The sequence below is a fragment of the Tachysurus fulvidraco genome, chromosome 15, assembly GCF_022655615.1.
Source record: "Tachysurus fulvidraco isolate hzauxx_2018 chromosome 15, HZAU_PFXX_2.0, whole genome shotgun sequence".
NCBI lineage: Eukaryota > Metazoa > Chordata > Actinopteri > Siluriformes > Bagridae > Tachysurus > Tachysurus fulvidraco.
In genome coordinates this window covers 8,220,228-8,246,956 of record NC_062532.1, presented here as the reverse complement: position 1 = coordinate 8,246,956, position 26,729 = coordinate 8,220,228, and the positions used below count along the sequence as shown (strand labels likewise).

Sequence of the window (26,729 nt, the reverse complement as noted above, 5' to 3'; positions counted from 1 at the left end):
CTTCTTCTTATTATTATTATTATTATTATTATTATTATTATTATTATTATTATTATTACATTTATTTATTTTTGTCTCTCTTCTGTTTCCATACTTCTGTAAAGCTGCTTTGAGACAATGGGAATTGTTAAAAGTGCTATACAAATAAATTTAATTGAATTATATAGCTGGCAGATTTGGGTAGCCAGGTCTAAATCTCAATTAGAATGTGCACTATTTTAAAAAAAATGCTACTATAAACAGTTAGCCATGTAAATCCACACAATGTGATTTTATTTCTGCAGTATGGGATACAAGGCTAAAAAACAGACAGGGACATGAAGGAATGACAGGCATGTCAATACAGGGTGTGGCTAAGAGTTAACACCTCTGTTTACATCCATCATTAGCAAGTTCTCAGAGGAGATCAGGAGGTACTTATACCAAACGTATTTAACTAGCAATGAACTGTGGCTGGTGCAGAGAAAGGATTGTGTGTTTCTAAACTAATTCATAGCTAGCCTACACAGACAGATACTAAGTAGTAACAGGTCCAGTTCCAATTTTTAATGCATTGTTCCCAGTATAAAAATGTTACTAAAGATTACCGAATACAAATATCATTTAGACCAGAACAAGGTTTAATATGTGTCTGGAAACCAACCTCTTAAATGTATTGCTGCAATTAAAAATGCAATTAGAAAATAAATAACATTAATAATTAATAATAAAAATTATTTGGATGGCCTAGCGTTAACTGAGTCTATAAAAAAGTGATATGTATAACATAAATTGCAGCTGGAGACTATGATCATAATCTTTAGGTCTACACCCTGTTCTTATCTTCATTCATAACTGACAGGCACTAAAAGAGCACAAGGAAACATTTTATTGTGTGGACACATACAAACAGTACTTTTGCTGAACAATGTCTGATAAGGTATCAGTCAGAGGGAGTGGCTAATATGACTTCCCATTCTGGATATCGATACAGATCATTCTTTCTAGAAAGATTTGCAGCAAGGCACAAAGGAGAGACACCGAGCCAAGTCACCAAGAAAAGACAGATGATTTAAAAAAGGAAAAAAGTGAGAATAGATTTATAAACAGTAAACCAAGGTAAAAAGTCTGACTTAAATCGTGAGAGGAACTTTACATCGTTTACATCACCCAATATTACGAAGGACAACATTTTTCAAGGACATTTAATTCATCATGGATCCACTTAACACTCGTTCTCTGACCGTGCCTGTTGGCATTGTACGGATGGTGGAAGTTGTGCTGACATGTGTCGTCTTCAGTCTGGTGGCCTCTGTGGAATACATTGGCTCATCATACTGGGCCTGGTGCATGTTTTCTTGGTGCTTCTGCTGCTTTATGACTCTTTTAATCCTTATAATGGAATTCACTAGTCTCCACCTAAGGGTACCCATCTCCTGGGATGACTTCACTACTGCATTTGCTATGCTGGCTACACTAATGATTTTGGCTGCCTCAATCATCTACCCCACCTTCTTTGTATGTTCATCTTGTTCTCGTCAAATTGCTGCTACTGTCATATCCTGCCTGTGTTTTATTGCATACACTATGGAGGTAGGTCTGACTCGGGCACGACCTGGTGAGATCAGTGGTTTCCTATCAACAGTTCCAGGCTTGATGAAAGTTCTTGAAGCTTTTGTTGCCTGCATCATCTTCATCTCCCTTGAAAAAGTCAAAGGGGCGGCCCTGGAGTGGTGTGTTGCTGTTTACTCACTCTGTTTCATTTTTGCCCTCCTCATTATCATCCTCACAATCTGCAGACTGCTTGCTTTGTGCCCCTTTCCATTTGACAAAGTCCTTACTGGTTACAATGTACTTGCTGTTATTATGTACATGACAGTAGTAGTCTTATGGCCTCTTTACAGTTTCCGGGATAATCCAAGACCTTCAAACTGCAACCACTGTTATTGGGACAAACAAGTGGTAGTGTCCTTTATGTCCTGCGTAAACCTCATTGTCTATATTGTGGATACATGCTACTCAATCCACCTTGTATTCATCACAACTGCATAAAAGAAGACAAATGTAATGGTAACATTTTAAGCACAATAAATTGTGCAGTAAAAAAAAATAAAGTGCAGTGAAATTATTTCAGTATATCAAAATGTTGAATCGAGTAGCCAGCTGTTTGTAAAAAATATTTTAACAGGCTACATATTTTTAATTAACAAACACAAAAACCCCCAGAAAAAACATACATAGATTGTCAAACTTCTTTCTTTCTTTGTTTCTTTGTTTCTTTGTTTCTTTCTTTCTTTCTTTCTTTCTTTCTTTCTTTCTTTCTTTCTTTCTTTCTTTCTTTCTTATGATTATATTTTGCTCACAGGAGCTAGGCTGGAAAATCATAATTTTCTTATGATTTTCATTCTGGTGTATTGTACAACATAAATCATAAGAATATAATTCGAAAATAAAAAAATAAATAAAAAAATAACATTTTATTATGCAAGTATTTTGGTTATGTATTAATCTGGGTGTGGGTGTGGGTGTGTGCACATCATTTGTATAGTATTTTTCAGAATTAAAATGGCCTTAATCATGCATAGCAAGGCAATAAAGTAAGTAAACTAGGCACAAAGCTGTAAGTTGTAAACAATATTGAAATAATAGAACAAAGAAACAGAACAACTTTTGGATACTGATACTGTGGAGATAAGTTGTGCAATGATTCATTTCAAGTAAGTTGTAGTGAATGTGAAATTTTAATAGGAAGCCAGTGTAACTCGGATAGGATTGAGTGAGGTGGTCAAACTTACTAGCTCCTGTAAGCACTGTAGAATCCAAAAACATGTGTACTGGGAAGTGTTGCTTACCTACATGTTTCTTTAAATAGATACCACAAGCAATCAAAGTCTTTCTAAAAAGAATCACTTCTTCCCCTTAGCACTGTTTATGTACTACATCTAATCTACTCTAAATTACCAATGTTGCTAAAACCACCAAAGGTACCACCCACTCTGGTAACCATATCAGTCTACTGTGATAAGGCAACTGCTTCCGTATTCTGATGCCTAAACCCAGGCAAAGTTGCAACTTCTTGACTGTTAACTCTCGACTGTTTCGTACATCACTTTCATTGCACATCATGTTCCACTCCTACTACATGTGACATACTGCACATCATGTTCTATTGTTTCTTATTTATATTCTAATTTTATAATTTTTTAAAATCAAGTTTATTTATATGTATAGTCTAGGAAGTAGTAGGCTGGGTTTTATTTCTGTATATGTCATTACTGTTAATGACAAGTAAAATAAATCCATCTACAGGGTATCAAGTGTTGTTTTATTCATATATCAACATGCCTGCCTACCAAAAAGGAAGCATAGCACATCTCAGAACAGTCCTAGTTAATCAGTAACAATCCAATGCCAGGTATGACAAGGAGGGTAAACCAATCATCTGCTAGCTGCAATGAGTCATCACTCAGGTTTTACAATATTGACACTGTGTACTGTACGTTCCCTGAGCTAACAAAAAAGATGTAGAAACAATAAAGACTTATTTTAATAACCCGATTAACATGATGCCAGGTCTCAGATCAGGACGAAAGTGCTTATTCTTAATGTAATTATTACTGATCAGGTAATTTAATGTAGCATATTTAATAGAAATATGAATTAATCCAAATGAGTATGTAGCATTAAATGGCAGAGAAAAAGATGTCACTTGATAATGATAATCTTGGCATTACACGTTAACCCAGATGTTTTTACATATTTTAGTTCTTATACTAACACAATATTCCTATGCACAAACTTCTTGAAATGTATCATTCAACCTTTAGGCCTCATACAGAGACAACACTGGAAGTATTAAGCTTCTACTGTTATGTAGATGACACAGAGTTGTATGTTTTCACAAAGTCAGATGAGAGGCACCAGCTTAATACTTTCAAGGAATGTGTAAAGGACACAAGCTGAAGAAAGGTAAACTGTATATGTTCGTGTTTTAACTGCAGACGGCACAGTTGAGGTTCAATGGTAGATCAGTGACCCAACTATTTTATGCACCGAAGAACCCCTGCATTTCTGGGTATTCAAAAAGCTGTCCATCAACATCGTTATCGAGTAATAAATAAAAAAACAGAGGGGGGAAGCTCTGTTTATTTGTAGGGAAGGAGTATACACACTGCCAGAAGTGTTGCTTACCTGGTTTTGAGATATAAGTAGTGTATAGAAGCTGGTTTGGATGCAGTAAGCTAATGATTGTTTTCTGCACCACAATGACTTATCTGTAAACTCAATGACCCGGAAAATGCAGTAATAGTAGAGAAAGGTAAATAATTTTCCCATTATAAAATATTTTAATATGGTCCAAAAGGTATTTGCAAAAACTGCCACTTGCCACTACAAATTACAATTCTTGTGCAGCGCTACTGTACATTATAGATGTGACCATGGAGAAATATGACATGTTTAAACCTATAGTATGTTCTGTGTAGCTCTGATGCTACCTGAAGCTTTAATACAGTGCTTTACCCCTGTGCATTTGTTAGTACAAAGGACACTTTTATTCTATTAAGATAAACATAATTGTTGCCAACATAGTGGATGTTCTAACCATGTTAACATGTACCATAGAGAAATATGACATGTTTAAACCTATAGTATGCTCTGTGTAGCTCTGATGCTACCTGAAGCTTTAATACAGTGCTTTACCCCTGTGCATTTGTTAGTACAAAGGACACTTTTATTCTATTAAGATAAACATAATTGTTGCCAACATAGTGGATGTTCTAACCATGTTAACATGTGCAGTCATCATTGCTTCACAGGCAAGGATTTTGCTGCTAGCAAGATTGCACCTAAATCAAGCATCGAATCATCAAGAAGAAAGAGTTTCAATTTTTGTGAAGAAGGCTTCAGAGTACCCAAGAAAGTCCAGCAAGTGCCAGGATTGTCTCCTTACGTTGATTCAGCTGCGGGATCGAAGCACCACCTCTGCAGTGCTTGCTCAGGAATGCACCAAGCAGGTGTGAGTGTATCTGCACATGATACAGTGAGGCGAAGTCTTTTGGAGGATGGCCTTATTCTCTCTAGGAAAAACATCAGGGACAGACTGATATTCTGCAAAAGGTACAGGGATTGCACTGTTGAGGACTGGGGTAAAGTAATTTTCTCTGATGAATCCCCTTTATGATTGTTTGGGACACCCTGAAAAATGCTTGTCCAGAAAAGAAAAGGTGAGCACTACCATCAGTCCTGTGTCATGCCAACAATAAAGCATCCTGGGACCATTCATGTGTGGGGTTGCTTTTCAGCTAAGGGAGTGGGCTCACTCACAATTTTGCTTAAGAACACAGCTATGAATAAAGAATGGTACAAAAAAACTCCCAACCATCCAAGAAAAGTTTGGTAAAGAACAATGCATTTTCCAGCATGATGGAGCACCTTGCCATATCTAAGTGGCTTTGGGAACAAAACATCAACCATTTCTCACATTTTTGCCTTCAATGCAAATGAATGACAACGCATAGCAAACAGTACAGCATCAGAATCAGAATCAGGTTTATTGGCCAAGTGTGTTGACACACACAAGAAATTTGGTTCCAGCTGTTTGTTTGTTTCCAGCATAGCAATACTACTGCTAAACATATAACTTTAATCTATATCCTGTAATAGTACAAGCAGCAAACCATTGATCGTTAATATATTTTAAAAACTTTATTACAACTCTCCTTAGAAGCTTTATGTAGTCCACTGGATGGCTTTGCATCAGATGGACTGTATATACTGGAGAAGCTGATCACAGTACTCAGAGTTGCGCTGTTTCTCTCTCACTTCCTCCACTTTCTGCTGCAGAAGAACAGGATCTGCAACACTACTCGCTTTCAGAACATCTGGAGAGAAGGAGATACACAGGACACATGATCTAGGTGGCAATGATCATTTCACACAGAAAAACACATTCCATTAAAGGCCCTGCATATTCTCTAATAGTCCCAGTTTCTCATTTTGGAAAAAGGAATAAACACATATGACCTACTTGATCCGATGTGATCCAGGTCATAAAAATTCCTGATAGATTTAAAGAGAGGGTAAAAATGGTCTTTTTTATAAAATTAGCCAGTGATGTCTATCAGGTGTTCACTTAACTATATTTCTGTTTTAGTGCTTAGAATAACAAATTCCCCTTTATAGTGAGCCACAGAGAAGGCAGAGAGTCAGGAGTCAGTGCATAAAGTGACCGTATTTTCTGTAGCTTCTTGGTTATGCACAGCTTCTGTGTTCCTTCTTTGTTGTCTCTCAGTTTATATAACATGTTCAACCTGCCATCAGCTAATGGTTAGTCAGCCTTCTCACTGCCACTTATGTTAGAGAAGGTATCAGATAAGATTAGTGCTGCACGATAATCATATCGCAATCGCGATATCAAGCCTGTGCGATTATATGACGCAAAATGCTGCGATTTTATGAAATAAATGGGTTGTCATGTGTGGACATGACAACCCGTTCTCTCTGAAAGCTGTTTGCCTATTTCATCCACTACACCGCTATCCGCTAAACTAGTGAGTTTCAGTTTAGGCAGTGGCACGTGTGGCGCGTATGGTCATGTGACTTTTTCCGGTGAGCAGCGCGGAACGGGTGAACATGGACGTCGAGCAGACGGACACTGAACTGGTGGCCAGAAAAAATCCTACCTCTGTTATATGTAGTGTTAATTTCGTCAGACGAGACGAGACGAAATATGTTCAACAACCTTTTTTTCATAAGACGAGACGATGACAAGACTGCATCACTGTCCAAAACGCTGACTAAGTCTAAATTAACATGGATTATTGTTGACGAAAAAAACGAGACGAAAATGTTTTGTATAAAATAAAAACTAAGATAAAATCTATTCATTTTCGTCTACAATTGTCTCTGTTTTTTCATCAGCTGTTACGCCTTTAAAATGTTCAGAACAAGTTCGAGGCTTCACGCTGTTGCTCGTTACAGGTCTCATACGCCTGTTTGTATACACCTAATTGTATTGCTTCCGCTAAAGAACATAGTGCGCTCCGTCTCTACGGTTAGAACCCTGTGTGTATAGTTAGCAGCGGTCTGTTATAAAGAAATAAAATAGTGTGCGTAGAAAAAAAATCGTCCACACGCCGCTCAAAAAAAAAAAAAAAAAAAAAAAAAGTGCTGAGCGCAAGTCCACCGTCTAGGCGGCTTTTTGTGTTAAATGATATTTCCTAAATATATCTAAAAAGCAGGCGCATGTGATGTGCAGTCAAGTTCGAGTGTATGTACTGTTTAAACGAGTGTTCTCAACTTCTCACCGCACTTTTGTGATTCGCGGAGTTTTGACAAGTATTTATAGCCTTGATATTGTTTCTTATTCAAAAGTGGTGACAGAAAAAAGTCCCCTATCACAATCACATCATAATCAAAATTAATAATTAGGCTTAAAAGCAAATGTATATGTAAGGGAATCAAGTTTAATAATTACATGTAATATTGCTCCAAATATTATCAATAATGGTGTGTGTGTGTGTGTGTGTGTATATATATATATATATATATATATATATATATATATATATATATATATATATATATATATATATATATACTGTATACCTATAGTTTTGATCTTAGGCTTTTCATTAATCAGCATTAATGTGTTATTTTATATTTTAATTTCAAAACGTTTTGCATTTGTTTGTTGTTGTTGCTAGTTTGAGTTTAGAAATACAAATTTCAGCATTATCATTAATCTGTGGGTGCATTTTCCTTGAGAACCAAACAAGTTGACTCATGATACCATTTGTTTATTATATCGCTATCGCAATTTTGACCTCAATAATCGCAATATGACATTTTCCCCAAATCGTGCAGCCCTAGATAAGATCCTGCAAACTACTAATGAAACATTCAGCAAATCCTTTGTGTCTCAATAAGTCCTAATATAGAAAATAGTTTTGTGAAAATAGCACAATGCTAGTAATGACAAAATGCCTGCACATGCAGCACAATCAGAAATTAGTTTTCTGAGAAATTTTAACTTTTAATTACATAACTTTTCATTGGTTATGCTGTGAACTTTGCATATCACCTCAGAATTTTTTCCTGTTTCAGGCATTTCAAGTTTTAAAGCCATCTAAACTAGGTAAAAATTGCTTAAAGAATCAGCAAAGCAAGCTGCCTGCAACAGGTTACTATAATCCAATTAAGAGTTTATAAAAGCATGGACTAGTTTCATGAACATTCAGAGAGCATATTGCAACTGCTTATCTGTAGCATTGTTAACTGTGGACACACCTGCTCTTATGCAGGCCAAAATATACACATGACCCATTTTATGCCACACCTTAATAATAGTTTGGCAAATGTAATCAGGCTATTTGATTTGTGTAAGCCTACAACACCCAAATTCCTTACTTTTCTATTCCAAACTTACCTATAAAAAACAAACAGAAAAATACAACTGACCCTTTTAGTAAAGCCACAAAAAGAGTTGTGATTTAACATCAACATATTATATTAACACTTACCCAAGACCATAAGCTGGAATTGGTGGTCAGGGTCATCTAAGTAAAGCAGCAAATGCTGGAAAAAGAACTCCAGATTGGGGCGGTATGTGTGTGTGTCTAAAGATGAGAGCCATGCACTCAGAGCTTTTAGAGCTTCAACACGTACCTCCTGGCTGCTGTCATCTAACCGTTTTAAAAGCTCTAAAATATAAAAGAGTGATAGAACATGTTCAGAAAAAAAATGATTGTATTCAAAAATGTTTAAGAGTTAACACTGTGTTGCAGATTTTTGCATGAAATGATGTGTGTGTGTGTACCTGGGTAGATATTGTTGAGTGTATCTGGGTTAAGACATCGTTCTGTAACAGTAATGATTGAGGATATTGATCTACAGGCGAAGACGCGAGAGAGCTGTGAGTCTTCATTCAGTGCAGAAATTAGATGTGCACTGAAAACTGTCTCCATATTTAGAACCTAACAGAAAACATACACTAATCAAAATGTGTCCCAGGCTATAAGCAACTTTTTTGCACTTCTATTTTGGAAAAAAGAGGCCAAAGATTACAGAGAAAGGAATGTTTATGACTGAAACATGCATAAACAGTAACAACCCATCTGCTGAGTAAAACAAAACAGTAATATATTTCATCCATGCTCTAGAATTTTTACAAAAATCTCCAAATTCATACAGACTGTGATGAATGGAAGGTCTATAAAATCAACCCAACAAGCAAAAAGGTTTAATAAATTAAGTCAAACATTTATTTGCAACTGATTTCGGGTTACTGATCAGAAGGTCGGGGTTCAAGCCCACAAGCTGCTGAGACTTGAGCATACTTGAGCAAGGCCATTAACCTCACTTGCTCCAGGGGTGCCGCACTATAGCCGACCCTGTCCTCTGACCCCAGGCTCATAATAACCTGGGATATGCGAAAACTAAAAGCATTTCACTGCACGTTGTACACTGTATGTGTATGTGACAATTTGAATTTGAATTTTTTGCTATGACATCCATATATTTAAAGCTACTTCCCCAAGGTTTTATGATTTCATCCAGAACACCAAAAATTATGGTACATGTGAAGCTACAATTATATATAAATCTATTTTTAGCTGAATTATGCACAAACAAGTAATATAAACAAACCTTGAAAGAGTGTTTTAAAATTAGCTATTTAATTTCAATAAATGACTAAGTGACTAATGTCAATTATTTTTTTAGTTGTTTTAATAATTATTGCTTAGTTGTAAATAATAATAATAATAATAATAATAATAATAATAATAATAATAATAATAATAATAATAATAATGCTATTAAAGAACAATACAAATGTGAGATTTGAATCTGGATAAGGGTACCTGCTAAATGCCATAACTCGGTATGTTTTATGCCATAAATATAGCATTCAGCGTTAGTTCAGGCAGGCCAATAGTCAAGCTCGGCTATCAGCTGATGTCAAATTTTCTAACCCTGCCCATCAGCTGATCTGATTCCTAAGCATGCTATTGGTCCCTTTCAAACAGGGCACCCTATTTAAATGCATTTTTCAGTCTGTCTGCTTGGCTGTTTCCTCTGCATTGCTGCAACCCGGCTCCTCCCCTAGCTCCTCCTTGAAACTTTGTGTTTAACAACCAGTGTCATTCTGTTGTCACTGATGCCTTCTCTGTTCTAAATGGGTGGATTTTGTCTTGCTGCTTTCCCAGTAAAATGGGAGTTTGTCCCCAGAAGCTGCTGCTGTTCACTGACTAGCTTTCATGGAGCTCATGAAAAGGATGGGGAATTCAGAACAGAGCCATACCGCCAAATGTAAATTTTATAAGCTTGCAAATAAAAAATTTAAATATGTCAAAGAATTGTCTTTATTTTGACTCGAGTGGTCCTGACTGAAATGCTATAAATCTAAATGCTTCTTTTCAGCATAGGTCTAAACCATTACACCACCTATATTTCTTCTTTGTTAAATGGGAATATCATGTTCTTGAAGAAGTGTGTGTACACAGGAAACATGAAATTGTTAATAGACTCAGTTTCATGTTAATTATTTACACTTGGATTTGTTGGTCTTCTATAATGCCAATTATCAGTGATTAAATCACTATAATATGCAGTTATTACATCCATAACCCTGTTATGGATGTAATAACTGCATATTATAGTGTTTTAATCACTGCTAATTGGCATTATTGAGGGATTTTATTTTCTACTTCTGAATTCTCTTAAACCATGTTGAGTCAAACTTCCCTTTCTGAATACTGAGCATGAAATGTTAGTAAAAAATGTTATTGCTGACAAGATTCTTGATATTAGAGCTCATTTTAAGGTTCCTCTTGTGCAGATTTTTCTCCTATTCCCAATGATACATGTTGACTCTGTGGAGTCACTATTGCAGATTTAGTCAGAAAGTTTAGTTATATTATTATTATTATTATTATTATTATTATTATTATTATTATTATTATTATTCCTTTTGCAAATTAGTATAATTGAATAATACTGCTCTAAAGTTGTTGCGCCCTCTAGTCCAACAATATTTATTTTAGTGCTGAGAATAGAATAATTGGATGTCATTTAGTAAAAGATTAAACATGAAAATGCTAACATCTTTTTGCTTCTTTTACAAGCACTCCATGTTTGTGTTTCTACCAGTACCAACCCAGAGAACAATTTGTTTTACCTGTTCCTTTGATAGAGCTCCTCCCTGCAGCATAGCTAGTAGACAGCTGAGAGCTGAAGCCCTAACTGCGGCAGCAGTATTGCCTGGGAGCCACACCAGATTAGGTAACAGGAGTTCCTGCAGAAATATCTCTTGGGACTTAGAAAACATCCTAAAGAAGGGAGAGAAATATAATCATATGATATGGATAATGATTCACTTCTTTCAGAATTTACAGACTTTTTGTAGCTTAGAGCCCCAATAAAATTCAGACAGGAAAATAGCAGCATCCTAGTGTTTCTTCTGCCAATTCTCCTCATTGCCTTAACTTCTGATGTAACTGTGAATAGGAGATACCATTTCCAAATTCTGACAACAAGGGATGACCAGGGCCATCATTGATTGCCACAGAATAAGACAAAATTATACAATAAACTATACCACGTACAATCTATAGTGTCTATAGACTTTAAAAATTATGCTATGCTATAGAATACGGGTCTTTGAATATTTGCCACCTAGTCAAAATCCCTTTGCTATAGTAAGTCACATTTAGCATAAAGTGTCCAACACTAAGATAGATACACATTTTGAGAATATACAATCCCCTTTGAATGTATAAGAATGGAAATTATTTTGTTTTTGGTATACACTGAACCCAAGAGAAGATGAAAATTAGATGCCAGACCAGAATGCCATCTGGCATTTCATAATATTTTAATTTAAATGTGTTAAAAAATCTTGAAACATGGCATTTTTGGTAGCAGACTGCCCAATTACTAATATAGTCCTAAATATAGTCTTAAAGTAAATAACAATTAATATTTGAATATATATATCCCTTGCTTGCAATAACTGGAGCAAACCACTGAAATCACCAAACTGTTACAAACTTCTTTTGTGATTATATTCCCAGCAAATACAGTTTGTTTTGGAGGGTTTTTGATTGGGTCACTGTCTTGTGGAATTTTAAACATACTCCAAACATACTCTAAAAGCAACTTGAGAGCTTCTTAAGGCAAAGAAATAGAATGTTCTTAGTCAACTCTCAGTTTCCCAACCAAACTGAGCATACAAAACTTAAGGGAGAAAGACCCATAAACAAGCAGCGACTAATGGAGGCTGCAGTAAAGGTCTGGCATAGGGACTACGTAAAATGGAGATACTATGTAAAAATGGCTGTAATTTCATAAACAGGTAACATCTATCTTTTGCTAAACCCCTTGAATTAAAGCTGAAAGTCTATACTCAATCACATTGTAAATGCTCAATTATATTTATTTTTTCTGATAGAACAGTCAATTTTATGAGTAGGCTTTCAGTGTATCTATCTAGAAAATATCATTTAAAATAAATAAGTAACAAAACAAACACATAGTAATTCATAGTATTTCTGAGTAATCACTTGAAAAGTGAGTCTCAGTTACATTATTATACAGCTGTGTGTGAGACAGTGAGCAACTTACCCCTGTGAATCCAGTGTAGTGCTAGAATTCAACAAAAGCTTGGAGAGCATAATAAAAATGTGCAGCCGCATTTCTGGATCTTGACTGGGCAATAAACAATTCTGCAAAAGAGACATGAGCTCTGGGAGAAATTCTCCAACCACTGGACCTGGGGAAACAAAAGCAAGAACAATATTTAAGTTGCAGGAAATAGTCCAACTCGAATGGACCCTAAACCACATTTTTAGTAAAGCAGCCTAGTATGACAGGCCACTAAAGTGTACATGGAATACATGTACACACAAGGCTACATTGTTTCTACACTTGTCTGTGATTAAAACTAACAGAATTTAATAATGATGTCTAATAAAGTTCAATTCAGAGCCTAAAATTACTAGTCAAGAGACTTATGTATCAAACTGTATCTTAAGCTAAACCTTAAAATGGCACACTACCTATATAGGGATGCTTATTTATCAGTGTTTTACAAATTAAGGCATGCACTAATAGCTTTTCATCATACCATTATTATGGTTGTTGCCATTAGAAAAAGTCAGCCGTTTTTGTGCGGTAAACATAAAAAGGATAATGCTGGACTTTAGGAATGACTAAGATATAACTGTTGGCTTAAAGGACTGACTTTAGCTGCTTACTAGCCACTAAGTTTGCTAGAACTAAATAAAAAAGTTGTGGTCAATTTTCTAAATGACAAAGGTTAAGTATGTAAGAATTAAAAATGTAGGGGGGGTCACGCACAAATAATACAGTCTAATTGTACTATATGTCAGTCTATATGTCCCCACAGTGAAAAACTTGAAGTTTTTCTCAGGTTCAATGACAAAGCAGACAAAGCAGAACTATTTATTGCACTGTTTGTGTTGTTTAAAGTTAAGCCATCAACATACAATAAAATATAAACATGACTGTTATCGTGAAAAAAAAGATATAAAATAAGTAATGTTTTGTAACAAAATCAATTATTAAATAATCAATTTACAGTAATGGCTCCATGTATAAAAACAACAAAATGGCTTTGGAGTGTTAGTTACAGTGCACTATACAACAAGCTAACAGTTGACTAGATAAGTAATATTTTAATTGTTAATATAGCAGATTCATGGAAAATTACATCGGTAATCAACATTTTTGCAGCAACTAATTTATGAATGAGTCTGCATCAACTACATCAAAGAGAATCGCTTTATTTAAAGTGAATAAAATCCCCTACTTAATGGAGTTCAACATTAATTCAGCTGCAGCCACACACCTGACTCGTGTGTGAGATGAACTGGGAAAGCAGGCAGTGGGTCAAATCACTATGAGGAAGGGGAGGGGGAACTCAACTGTTTCTAAATGCATTTTTTGCATTTGTTTTTTTTTTTTTCACTTACACAATTATTTAGGTATACATACATACTGTATATTTTTCACAATAGTGAGTGCGATTTTTTTAAATAATTTTTTTTGGGGGGACAATCCTCGGATCCTTTGGAGTTACCAAAAAAAAAGTTACCAACAGCAAAGCAGATGATCAGGGTTCAAGCCCAAAACTGACACTGTTGGGCCCTTGAGCAAGGCCCTTAACCCTCCCTGCTCCAGGTTCAGTGTATCATAACAGCCCCTGCAGCACTGTATCATAGCTGCCTCTGCACTTGGACCCCAGCCTTCTCAGTTAGGATATGCGAAAAAAAGACTTCCAGTGTGCTGATAGTTAGTTAGTTGCTATAATTTGCTGCCATGTCAGCTACTGAGGCTATCTTCATGGCAAGAACGGTTAATAAGAACTAAAATAACCTAAAATCACAGAGAACTAAATATAGACAAATATAGAGAACTTAAATTAATTTTTTACATTAATATATGACAGAAACTCTAAAACTTTTTCTGATGAAACCTTGTAAAATAGCTCTTTAAATTAACTGGCCTCATAAAATAACCTTCTGTGGTCATTATGCGCAGGACAGTCCAACAGAATGTGTTTCCAGTGTGCTGTAATGTGGTGGCAATAATAAATGCTTCTACGTCCCATTCATTCATTCATTCATTCATTCATTCATTCATTCATAAAAAAGCAGTTTTCCCCAAAAGGTCAAAACGGTCACCAAGTTATAATAATGAGCCAACAAACCAGACTGAAAGGCGATAATCTCCAGTTGGGTGTTCTTGATAGAGTATGTGGACCAGGATTCTGGGGATTCCATCAACCATTGCAGCAACTGTGCCATGTGCTGTCTGTACAGCTCATGCACACTGAGATTTTGCACTTGACACAAGCACAATACACAATCCTCTGCCTGCAAAAGAGAAATGTTAACAGTAGCTTCCTTTTAAATGAAAAACATCAATTCCCCAGAGGCCAAGTTAAATACATTCAGGTTTTGGTACAAAAGCTCAATGTTATCTTGTTAAATGGCTGATGGCTGCTATGTTTTTAAGTAGTCCAGGCACACTAGCATTTCTGTCCATAGCTTCACCCCTTAAACAGACTATGTCCCAAACTTTGTGCACCATACAATCTCTGCAAATACAGCGAAATCTCATGAGGAGCTAAATAAATAAATTATACTCAACTCATTATACTCAACACACCTAGTTGTGTGTCAAAAATAAAGTGGGTGGAACTAAATGGCTCTTGACTTTTTTGTTTAAGAGAACTCAAGGCATAAGGAGCAAAAAGAAATTTCTCTATAAATCATTTGTGATACAAGCCAAAAAAGGAAAACATTTTGTTTTAGATTGACAACTGAAATATTTCGCTATAGGAAAACTATGTCGTTTATGATAATAATATAAATAATAATTGTACAAAAGAATACAGATTACAGGATAGACAAGAAAATATAAAAAAAATATAAGGGTATCCTAAAATAATGATGTGTCATTCACCTTTGTTTTTATGGGTGTATGCATGCATTCATGTTTTTTCTACCTTAGAATGGATTTGCGGTTCTGTGGATAAACACTGCACAGTCACAAGAATCTTTAGCAGTGGTAGACTGATGATGCCACAATCTTCCTCACAAACCTCCAGAAGAACCTTCACACATGCCAGCAACTGCTCAACATACACAGTCTGTGAAGAACATGTGCAACAGAGATTTAAGGGATATATATTTAAGATAGATAAAAGGCATAAAACTGAGCTGATAGAAATTTATGTTTATGTGATGGTAGGGTAGTAAACTAAATACAAACTGGCAAAGAGCAGTTTAATTGTTATTAGAAGTGGGGCACATAATTTTAAAACCTGCAGGTTGTGTGTGAAACAAACAGTACATATTTTTACTTTGGCTAAATTTAAAATGGCTCCAGTTACATTTAAAAATTATTAATGGATAATTTATAATGGCAAGCTGGAGTATATGAAATATATATTTAAATATATAAAATATGTGTGTCCTGCACACTCCTCAACCAAATATCAGCCAAGTCATTATTCTTTATTTACCTGCTGAGAATCCTGACAGACATCAGGATGGGAAAGTACTTGTCCAATTTGGAGAAGTTGTGGACCCAGTACCTTCCTGTTGCTCCCCTTCAGCATTGCTGCAAACACCATTAGAGGAGCCCAAGGAGAACTGGAGCATGAGGAAGAGTTCTTCACATGAGCCAGAATCAGTTTGAGGAAGACCTCGGGGGTAACAAACACCCCTAGGAGCCTGGCTGACTCCAAACCCTGGGGAAGTTAGATATTACTGAGAAAAGCTATTCATCTGTACATAAATAAATCATTCAATTATCTGGCGTTACTTTTATTTAGTAGTATCTATTATACTATAATATAGTAGTATTTATTAAATGCAGTAACCTGTAAGTAGTGCATGTTAATTAATATATGCAAAATTATTTTAAATCCAACATATTTACAGATTTGTGGAAACATTTGGGAATCCCTGGCCAAATTACACAAATATACAATTATATTTTGTTGATTTTTCAAGTAGGGGCGCACGGTGGCTTAGTGGTTAGCACGTTCGCCTCACACCTCCAGGGTTGGGGGTTCGATTCCCGCCTCTGCCTTGTGTGTGTGTGCATGTTCTCCCCGTGCCTCGGGGGTTTCCTCCGGGTACTCCGGTTTCCTCCCCGGTCCAAAGACATGCATGGTATTTTGACTGGCATCTCTGGAAAAATTGTCCGTAGTGTGTGACTGTGTGAGTGAGCCCTGAGATGGATTGGCACTCCGTCCAGGGTGTATCCTGCCTTGATGCCCAAAGACGCCTGAGTTAGGCACAGGCTCCCCGTGACCCGAGTAGTTCGGATAAGCGGTAGAAAATGAATGAATGATTTTTCAAGTCAAAAGAAGTAAATAAAAAAGGCCCCAGCACAAACTATTTTAAAACATTCTGAAAACTGTACAACAATCAACAACCACAGTCTCCTCTAAGCAGCTGCCTGAGTGATTGATGTCTACAAACCAGGGAAAGGCAATGAAAAACATATCAAACCACTTCCAGGTATTTTCCAGCATTCAATGTTGGTAAGAAATGGCAGTAAAGAGAACTGTGCAATTTAAGGCAAGATCTAAAAGAGCAAGAACACCCTCAAATAGAACTGCCCCAATGCTGGCCTGAAAGCACTGTTTAAACATTCATGATCTGCATGGATGAGTCATCAGAAGGAATACCTTTGATTTCATCTCAAAAGTATTATACAACATCTACAGTATATACGGCTGAGGCATTTTGGAAGCAAGTAATGTGAACTGATCAATTAGATATGAAATGTTTTGGCCACAAACACAAAAAATATGTTAAGAAACAAAGAGGGGCATTTGGTAAAAACAAACAAACAAACAAACCACTTATGAATGCGTTGGTATGGAAAGTTTCTGGTAACTTTTGGTTAGTCCTGCACAATGCCTTGAAAGAATTTTATACCATTACACAGAACAGAAGAGCTTGGGATTTTCCTCAAATGAACTGCATTTCTGCTCTGTGTCAAAGATGTTATCCCTCATGTGACTGGTCACAAAAATAATCCCTACACGATCTAATCTGTATCATCTTATTAACTTACTATCATTATTGAATATTGTATACAATACATTTCTTCCCCTCTTCACCTTTCAGCCATTTTCTCCTTTGCTAAAGAAACTCTTATAGTCCTCCTCCCTACTCCTAAGACTTTTGACCTTATTTGCCCTTACTATGGTTAAGATGCTTCATGAATAACTTTTAGATTTAAGTGGAAATGCCCACATTTCAAAGAATTTTCTTTTCTTCTTTTGTCACTAGGTGCAACTCTTTGGCAATCAGGCTTCTTAAGTCCTAGAAGACATTGAAACCATTTAGAACGTTTTGTGAAAAAAGGTGCACACAACATCAAAACATTTTGATGGAACCATTTTTGCAGCTCTAATCTTTGTATTTTGATTTAGACTCATTTAAATTAAATGTTTTATCATGACTTATTTTGATTCAGAATAAAAAGGAAAATCCAGAAAAATGACAGTTGTAAACAACTCTGATTACACCTGTGACAAAGACAGTCTTACATAACTGATAATCATTCTACTTATAATTTACAAGTCATGCTATATAATAATAAATATAATAAATAACAATACTTTATTTATCCTGCATTAAAAATATTATTCAAAGTTTCTGCATTATGAATCCATTACAAAGATAAGAGAGAGTAGCTTACATTTTTCCTGACAGCTTGTTCTGAGTCAGAGCAGGCATAGTAGAGAGTTCTGAGCAGTTGCTGCATGTGTTGCGTGCAGTGCTCTTCAGCATGCAGAATAAGAACTTGCAATAGCTGCATTGTCTTCACTCGGGTCTGCACTAGCCAATCCCTTGAATCATGGATCACGGCTGGCATTAGCTTAGACAAGTTCCTCACCACCAGTTCCCTGCAGCCCAGTCCTGGACGATCCACTGTGAGGAGAGATGAGAATATTGCAAATTAAATAAACAGGCATTTAACATTTTTTTCAGGCATTACCAACCTGTTGACTAGCTCACTAAAAACGAAGTACCAGATTCAGTTCATGGTCCTGGAGAAACGTTGTCTCACTTCACGGTGTACTGCAACAGCTATATATGGTTAAGATGACAATAAAAGCTCCTTGACTTGAATTGAGATGCAGTATACAGGCTTTTGCCTGTGTTGCTGGGGGCCCATTGTAATATAAAAGACAGAAGGCTGGTGGTCTGGCTGAAGATGACCCTACATTGTTGGAGTAAAATTACAAAAACCTAGCTGCATAAATTTATACTTTGTTGAAGCACCTTTTGATTTTATAACAGCACTTTTATTATTCACAGTAAAATAAGAGTCTCAGCATGGCACAACTTGACAATATTTGATGCATACTCAACACTGAGTATTTGCTTTTACTCAACACTGGATTTAACAAAGGGAAATTGACAGATCCCCTTAACTTCAATATCCTTAGAGAAAACATCTTTTCCACTCCATTTGGGTCACACCAATTCACAACTGTCCCTTTTAGTTTGTTTGGTGCCCCAGCGGATCATATGTTCCAGAGGATCATAGACTATTTGCCTATTTGATATGATGTTATTATTTACAGTATTGATTGGCAGAGGCACATGCAGCATCTGAAGCTGTGCCAAGATGGCTGAGGTAGGCAGAGCTCACAGCAAACCCAATAAAAGTGTGACTGGCAGATGGCAGTACAAAAGTGAGAGAGAAGTCAGACAAAGGGCTTCTTTTGTTTTGTTATACATCAGACACAAGCGATTTAGCAAGACCAAGAACATCTTGAAAGTTTGGAATTTTCATTAGATAATATAGATTTTCTGCCATCTCTTCAAATAAGCAAAACAATGGGGTCTATGTTGTCAGATGAGGATAATCATCCTAGGTAATGAATCGATTTACTTGTGCACAAACACAGATAAAGCACACTTTTTTTAAACACACTGTCACGTACTGGAGATGAAGATGGGTATGATGCACACACTAAAATACACCAAAAACAAGAAGAAAAAAATTGAAGAAAAAAACCAAAACAAAAACAGATAAGAGACAAAACCTACAGACTATGATCAAGACTAAGGTAGAAACACAAACACAGAAAAAACAAAAGCTTTGACACTAATGTGAAATATAGTTCAGTGTCCTTTAGGCACCATCATGACAGAACCCCACTTTTCAAAGTGCATAACACCATCAAAAGGGGATCCTGGGCAACAGGATTTTAGGTGTGCTACCCATCATGGAGCCATCAGGTGTTGCAATGTTTAGGTTATAAAGCAGAGCAAAGGCTGAGCATGTGCAGTGTCATCTGCAGAGAAAGAAGGAACACGGAATCCTCCAAAAAGCAAGAGGAGTGGTGTTCTTCTCTGAAGCAAAAAGGGTGGTGCGACATTCTCCAAAAAGCAGGAAGAAGGCGTGATATCTTCCGTGAAACAAGAGGGAAGAGCAGTCTAATCAAGGAAGCAAGTGGGAGGAGCAGTGTCCTCCGCAAAGCAAGAGGGAAGAATGGCGTCTTCCTCAAAGGAAGGGTGAGGAGCAGCGGCCTCCACGAAGCAGGAGGGAGGTGTGCCATCATACACAAGGTGGGGTCAGAATGTGCAATGTGCACTACAAGGCAAGGAGCAACATCCCTAGGTAGAGTGATGTCCTGAACAAAGTAGGGTGGCAAAGAGACATCTGAAGTTGTCATGGAGGGTGGGAGATGGTTTTAGTTGGGTCTGTAGGTCCTTCCTCAAAAAATGTCTTGAGCAGGTGCATGGTGTCAGCCACTTTAGCCTAACTGTTTCCCCTGTTGCTTAAATAGCAGGCAGGAAGGCTACAATGGAAAAATCTGCTGCATCCATAATTTAGGTCAAGGTTTGTGTCAAAATCTGAAAGCAAAGTCAGATGAAAGGTATGATTAAAAGTCAAAAAAAAAAAAGGCAAGGCGGAAACACAGGAAAAGCAAAAGCCTGACACCGAGGTGCCCACAAACTAGACTTATATAGGGGTGCTATATCAGGGTAAGACAAGACACGGGTGAAAGTGTTTAGATAGTTTAATGTGCTGGAGCTGATGGAAAATGTGGTGCAGCTTCCTTTGGGCACCATCATGACAGCCAGCATGTGTGCTTGTGTATTTACCACAATGTGTACACACACGTTGATCAGCCATGGCATTAAAACCACCTGTCTCTATTGTGCAAATCAATCCAGGTGCCACCATAAACACTGTGCGGTGTTAACTGGTACTAAGACATTAACAAAAGATCCTTAAAGTGCTTAAAACCACAAGATTGAGTAGGGAATGAACAAATCACTCAAAAGTTAAATAAGTTCCCAAACTGGACAGAATATACAAAGTTTATGCATCATATGATAATGAAAACTCATCTGAAAGATGTTTCTACCTCAAAACGTATAGGAAATGATTTATTTGTTAACTCACCTCCAGGAGGATACTGCACAGGTGGGGAAAGCAAGAAATCCATTTTGTCCTTCAGATCATCTTCATTTTCTTTCTCCCACTGAGTACCAACTTGCCCCCAAAGCTCAATTGCCAAAGCCCTGAACAAAGAAAATATTCCTTACTGGTTTTGAGTTTTTTATGTAAGCTCATACATAATTAGAATCAGGAAAGGCATAATAATGTCATTGGTTACTGATACTTTATCTCTGGGATTTCATCACTGTGGCTGCTCAGCAACAGTGGAAGAAGTTTGTGGAAGTAAGAGTATCTGTCACGGAAGTTGAGAAGCCAGTCACCAACAACCAAAGTCACAGCCTTCCTCACCTAAAAAAGTCATGGCAAAGAACAGCAAGATGCAGGGACCATTAACAGGTTATAATCAATATCAGAAAATTAAATCACACTGTTAAATAAAGTGAGTGCAAAATGGGACTCAATTTGCTTATAGGAAAGCAGAATGTCCAAGAAATCAAGTAAATTTTAAAATTGAATTAGACAGAACAATGTACATTTTCAATATTCCAATATTTCAATAATCCTTTTACCCATCATCTGCTTATTGCAGCTAAAAGGAAATAAACTGTTTCATTCCCTGTCAATGATCACAACTAAAAAGCTAGAATTTTTACTTTCTTTTTACTTTAGAAAAAAAACATTGAGGTTTCAGTGGCATGCAAAATAGAGTTAACAGAGTAACTATTAAATGTTAGCTATTTCACACATACTTTGAAAGAGTTTCACATGAATGAACTTCATCTACATTGAGAGAAAGTGAGGTGCTAAGCACCTAAGCAATGATTAATTCCAAATGAAAATGCAGATGGTTTGCTGTATTTTTTTTTATTGGGGGAGCATTTTCCTTTACCTTACCATACTTTGATATTAAAATCTGGAGCTCCTACACATAATATGAAAAGGTTGGCAGGTTTTCAGGTCATAAATGGCATGACAGTCAGCCAAAACTGATCAGGTGTGTTAAATTATGGAAAACAAAAAAAATAAATATTTAGAACCTAATCTAGAATAATCATCTTGCCTGGGGTGAGTGATCAAACAGTCTCTGTGCCATGTGTGAGAGAACATCGTCCATTGTCTTCACTGTTCCATAGCAGACAACAGTCCCAGTGGCCTCTATGATAGCCATTCTCACACGAGAATGCTGGTGTGAGATAGTCTGCATCAAAGGCTTAACCAGGCACTCTGCTTGCATGTGGAAGTGGTCTATGTCCATTTTCAAAGAACAAATAAACAACAAAACATTAAGTAAAAACAGACAATTAAAGTACAATAAAGTTTAACTAAAAGAAAAAGACGGAAAAAGAACCATGTCCATAAAGCATTAGGTTGATGTAACTTATTTTCAATTTTGATTCAATACCAAGAGAAGTTATAAAAAATATTTAGGCAGGTGGTATATGTATATATTAAAATAACATCTTGATCAATGCATGGAGCCCAGGTTTCCCAGCAGAACATTGCCCAGACCAACACACTGTCTCCACTAGTTTGCAATCCGCACATTATTTAATGCATTACACTGCTGACATAGGATTGGCTTATTCAATAAAATCATACAGAAGACAGGTGAACAAGTGTTCCTATTAAAGTGTCTATGGCTACAGTAAAGGCTATAGCAGAGTATAAATTCAAAGGCTACAGCAGAATACAAAGTCCTGCAATTATGAAACAGTCTTCTGTCTTTACTTTCATTCTAAAGCCTTTTGTGAATAATGTTTTCTTAGGCAAAGGAAAGGATTCAGAGGCTTCATGGGCTTAGAGTGTTCGGGTGAACTGGGATGTTTAGTTGCTGTCATCCCTCCACTCTCACACAATTTTAGTAGTTTTTTTTTTTTGTATTTATGCTTTATATTTGTAGATGACACATACCACCTACCTAAACATTTTTGCAATATACACTTGATCATTTTAAAAATGTTTGTTCTCTTAAGATATCGCTCTTTTTTTAACACACTTGTACAATGCAGCTCCTATAGCAGTAAACAAAACACAAAATGCTGATCGTCTGAAAGAGCCCTAAGTACTAGCCAGGGGCCTCATTCATAAAGAATGCTTATGCACAGAAATGTATCTGAAATGTACTTACCTAACCTCCAGGGAAACTGGTATATACATAAAAAATAAACTCTTGCATGGAGATTGTGCATATATGTTTCTGTGTTCTGATATTTATTGTTGAATTTAACTTTTTACAGTCTACTATCTGTTTAACCCCATAGCGAATGAAATAGTTATGGGTTGGTACATTTGTAAGTAATTACAGGCTAAAAATAGTTTAAAGGTAAAAATCTGTTTTGGTTGGCATAATTAGACAAGCTCTTATATCAGAGTTCCCTGCATTATGGATGCTGAGGCAAACATTAAAAGGGCATTTGTGCTCATTTCTACCACTCCATAAATAATCAGTCTAGACAGAATTTCAGCAATTAAGATGTAATGGTTAACTGGCTAAAATAAGTAGATGTAAATGTGTTCCTAATAAAGTACTTTGCTCTGGTCTGTATTGATGCTCTCTATCGATTATTATTTCTTTATTCACGCCACGGGAAGAATATATGCGTTTTATAACTTTTGTACATTTAATTTGTGAAAATATAGAAGTGATAAACTCATTCAACGAATAGCCAAAATATAATAAACTTTGCTGCGGTTTCAGAGTTTCCCAGATGCAAAACAACATACGACTTAGACTTTAATGACTTTTCGTAGCTACGTGGTTACCATGGCAATCGTGTCCTTGGTAAGGAAACAAACGTAAACAAAATACTAATAAAAAAAACATTGGCATGAATATTTTTGTTTCCAATAAACAGTAATAACTTGAATTTATTATAATACTGAAGGCTAGATGTATGAATATGCCAAAGACTCACCTGGTACACTCCGGGCAAAAAGTATTGTGCATTTACAACTCTCCTTTATAACGTCGGGGAAAGGGTCAGTTATAGTTTTTTGTAGTATCTGTATCATTTCGTCCTGGTACGGAGCAAGGTGCCTCTCACAGACCTCTACAATAAGCGACAGAACTTCCACCATGGACAGCCGCAGCTCTTCTGCTGCTTCTACTGTCTCATTAGCACCGAGTCGCTGAACCAAGCAAGGCAAAAGGTAAGGCAGTGACGACTCTGGTTTCGAAACACATCTTATAAAGTCTCTTAATATTTGAATAGCAACTTCTCGGCATCTTTCCATAGGATCTGATAGGCATCTCAGAAACGAATTCAGCAGACAGTTAAAAACTTCTTGTAACACGGTACTTGACCAGTCTTTCTCTATTGTTTCTTTTTTTATAGCCTCCAATGCTCGCCTTCTTGTGTTTTTCTCATCCCCATTCAAGCAGTTTAAGTGTCTAGCCAAAGATCTAACAATTTCCGCTGCAATACGTTCTTCTTCTGTCGCCATTTTTACACGCATATGTTGCTGAGACGGTAGTAGTCATGGTAATGGCCAGCTTTGCGACAAACACGTCTATTTACGGCAGACTCTGAAAGTTCTTAAATACGTGCAACATTTGTTTAAATCCGGGTTTTCACCAGGGACTTTTGTGTAAGCACTCTAATATACAGGACTAAATATTACACAATAAAAGGCCAAAACCAATGTATAAAGCATGCAAGTTAAAATATATATTGAACTTTAGCAAACCTGTTTCCTCCAATAGTTGTTAGCAATTCCTTATTGATCCACTAGAGGCTAGTAATCTCAACTCACTCAGTAATGACAACATTAACAACACAATTCCCATTTCCCACTCACCACAATGGTCACATTCATTCATTCATTCCATCTTTTTTTATATTAGTTATTCAATTTATTTTACTTCCACAGTGCTGTTGAAGTCTTGAAGCTAATTCTGAAAGTCAGAAGGCATTGCAAGGCTCTCAAGTTTTGAAGACAGGCAAGCGTCAAACCCCCCCCCCAACAAACAAACAAACAAACAAACAAAAAACAAACAAAAACAATAATGGGGGAGTTGTTTTATTTGGTAAGGATCAATAACCGCAATTTAATTTAATAAATATAATTTCCATTTATTAATGTGTGTGTGTGTGTGTGTGTGTGTGTGTGTGTGTGTGAGAGAGAGAGAGATTATGACTGGTGGTGTTTATTGTAAGTGTTTGTTGCCTTTTTGTACTCCTTTATCATTTGTAATGTTGCTCCCATATAAAACAGTTCAGCACAAGCCCAGACATTTTTAGGGTCATGATTGAGGACAATGTCCCATCCAGAGACAAGCTGTTTCGTGTTGAGGCTTTTTTTTTTCAAACTAACCATCGAAAATATCCTCGCTAATGAATGTTTTTTTAAATTATTTTTTTATTGGTTGTTGCGTTAAATCTTACCAATATACAATAGTGCTATTTTCTGATTGGCTATTGTGTAGCCTCTTTTTTTTTTTTTTTTTTTGATTGGCTGATAAGTGTCAGGCGTCGTGGTAACGAAACCCCTGGAATTTAGTGAATGCCTGCGCTTTGATTCCTGCCCGGTCCCATAGAGACAGTGGTGCGGCTGATACATTTTGGGCGGTGCAGCTTATTAAATATATGATATAGTCAAAAAGTTTTTCTGCGTGAGAAATACAATGTATGGCGGGAGAACGTGACAAAAGTCCAAAATGAGTGACTGTCACTCTCAATGCGTGACACTTGACAGCCCTGGCATTGATTTAAATTAGCAATAACTCCTAAGGTCATTGTATTAGGGTGATGGGAACCATTGTTTTCCTATAACAGCAGATATTTTAAATGTAATACTTTGTTCTGATCTGTAATGATGTTCTCTATCGATTATTATTTCTCTATTCACGCCGCATGGAGAATATATCCGTTTTATAACTTTTGTACCTTTAATTCGTGAAAAATATAGAAGTGAGAAACTCATTCAACGAATAGCCAAAATATAATACTGCAGTTTCAGAGTTTCCCAGATGCAAAACAACACACGACTTAGACTTTAATGACTTTTCGTACCTACTTGGTTACCATGGCAAACAAACTTAAGTGTTAAAATAGAGTTGCAAATGTACTTCCAGACTTCATAAATAATAAAAAGAAAAGCATTAGCATGAATATTTCTTTGCTTTTGTTTCCAATGAACAGTATTACTTGGGAGAAGGACTGTACCTGGTAAGACTTTTTGGTTGAAGGCAACCTCAGTTATAATGTATGTGATGCTCCTGCTAGAGCCTTTGTTAAATGCATTAAATCTCACACTGGCTATTCTGGATGTCACAAGTGTGTTCAGTCAGGTGTTTTCATTAACCACCATATGCCTTTCCCTGAGATTCATGCATCTCAGAGGACAGATGAGTCTTTTAAGCAAACTGTGGATGAAGATCATCGCTTAGGACTTTCACCTCTGGTTGGAACTAGTATAGGTATGGTTAGTTGTTTTCCTCATGATTATATGCATTTGGTGTGCCCTAGTGTGTGGTACAAAGACTCTTGGATTGGTCCTTTACAATGCCGTCTTTCTGGGTGTCAGGTAAAAGCTATCTCTGAAAAATCAAGTTGTTTAAAATTGTGTAGGAATCTGAAGGAATCTGGAAGAAAGACTAAAATGGAAAGCAACAAAATGCAGACATTTTTTTCTATATACTGGGCCAAATGTTCTTAGAGGTTGTCTCCCTGAGCAAGTGTAATATAATTTCATGCTTTTGTCTGCTGCAATTTGTATTTTATCGAATCAATCATTCTGTTTATCCATGAATGATTTTGCCAACACACTGCTTGTGT

General features: G+C 36.5%; 2 protein-coding genes across 2 annotated transcripts; one reads left to right on the top strand and one right to left on the bottom strand.

The window, feature by feature from the left end:
* Positions 1-872: 872 nt before the first annotated feature.
* Positions 873-2,452, top strand: LOC113659119 (myeloid-associated differentiation marker homolog). Its single transcript, XM_027171701.2, has one exon. It carries the CDS (start codon positions 1,195-1,197, stop codon positions 2,029-2,031), a length of 837 nt encoding a protein of 278 aa, XP_027027502.1. The 5' UTR covers positions 873-1,194; the 3' UTR covers positions 2,032-2,452.
* A 3,060-nt stretch (positions 2,453-5,512) lies between these two features.
* LOC113659211 (dynein axonemal assembly factor 5) lies at positions 5,513-24,434 on the bottom strand. Its single transcript, XM_027171872.2, has 13 exons — positions 23,868-24,434; positions 22,013-22,197; positions 21,176-21,300; positions 20,956-21,074; positions 18,229-18,461; positions 16,031-16,258; positions 15,512-15,655; positions 14,711-14,876; positions 12,604-12,751; positions 11,159-11,309; positions 8,798-8,954; positions 8,502-8,681; positions 5,513-5,861 (listed from the first exon to the last, which is right to left on the bottom strand). The coding sequence occupies exons 1-13, from the start codon at positions 24,406-24,408 to the stop codon at positions 5,737-5,739; spliced, it is 2,502 nt and encodes an 833-aa protein (XP_027027673.1). The 5' UTR covers positions 24,409-24,434; the 3' UTR covers positions 5,513-5,736.
* Positions 24,435-26,729: the final 2,295 nt, after the last annotated feature.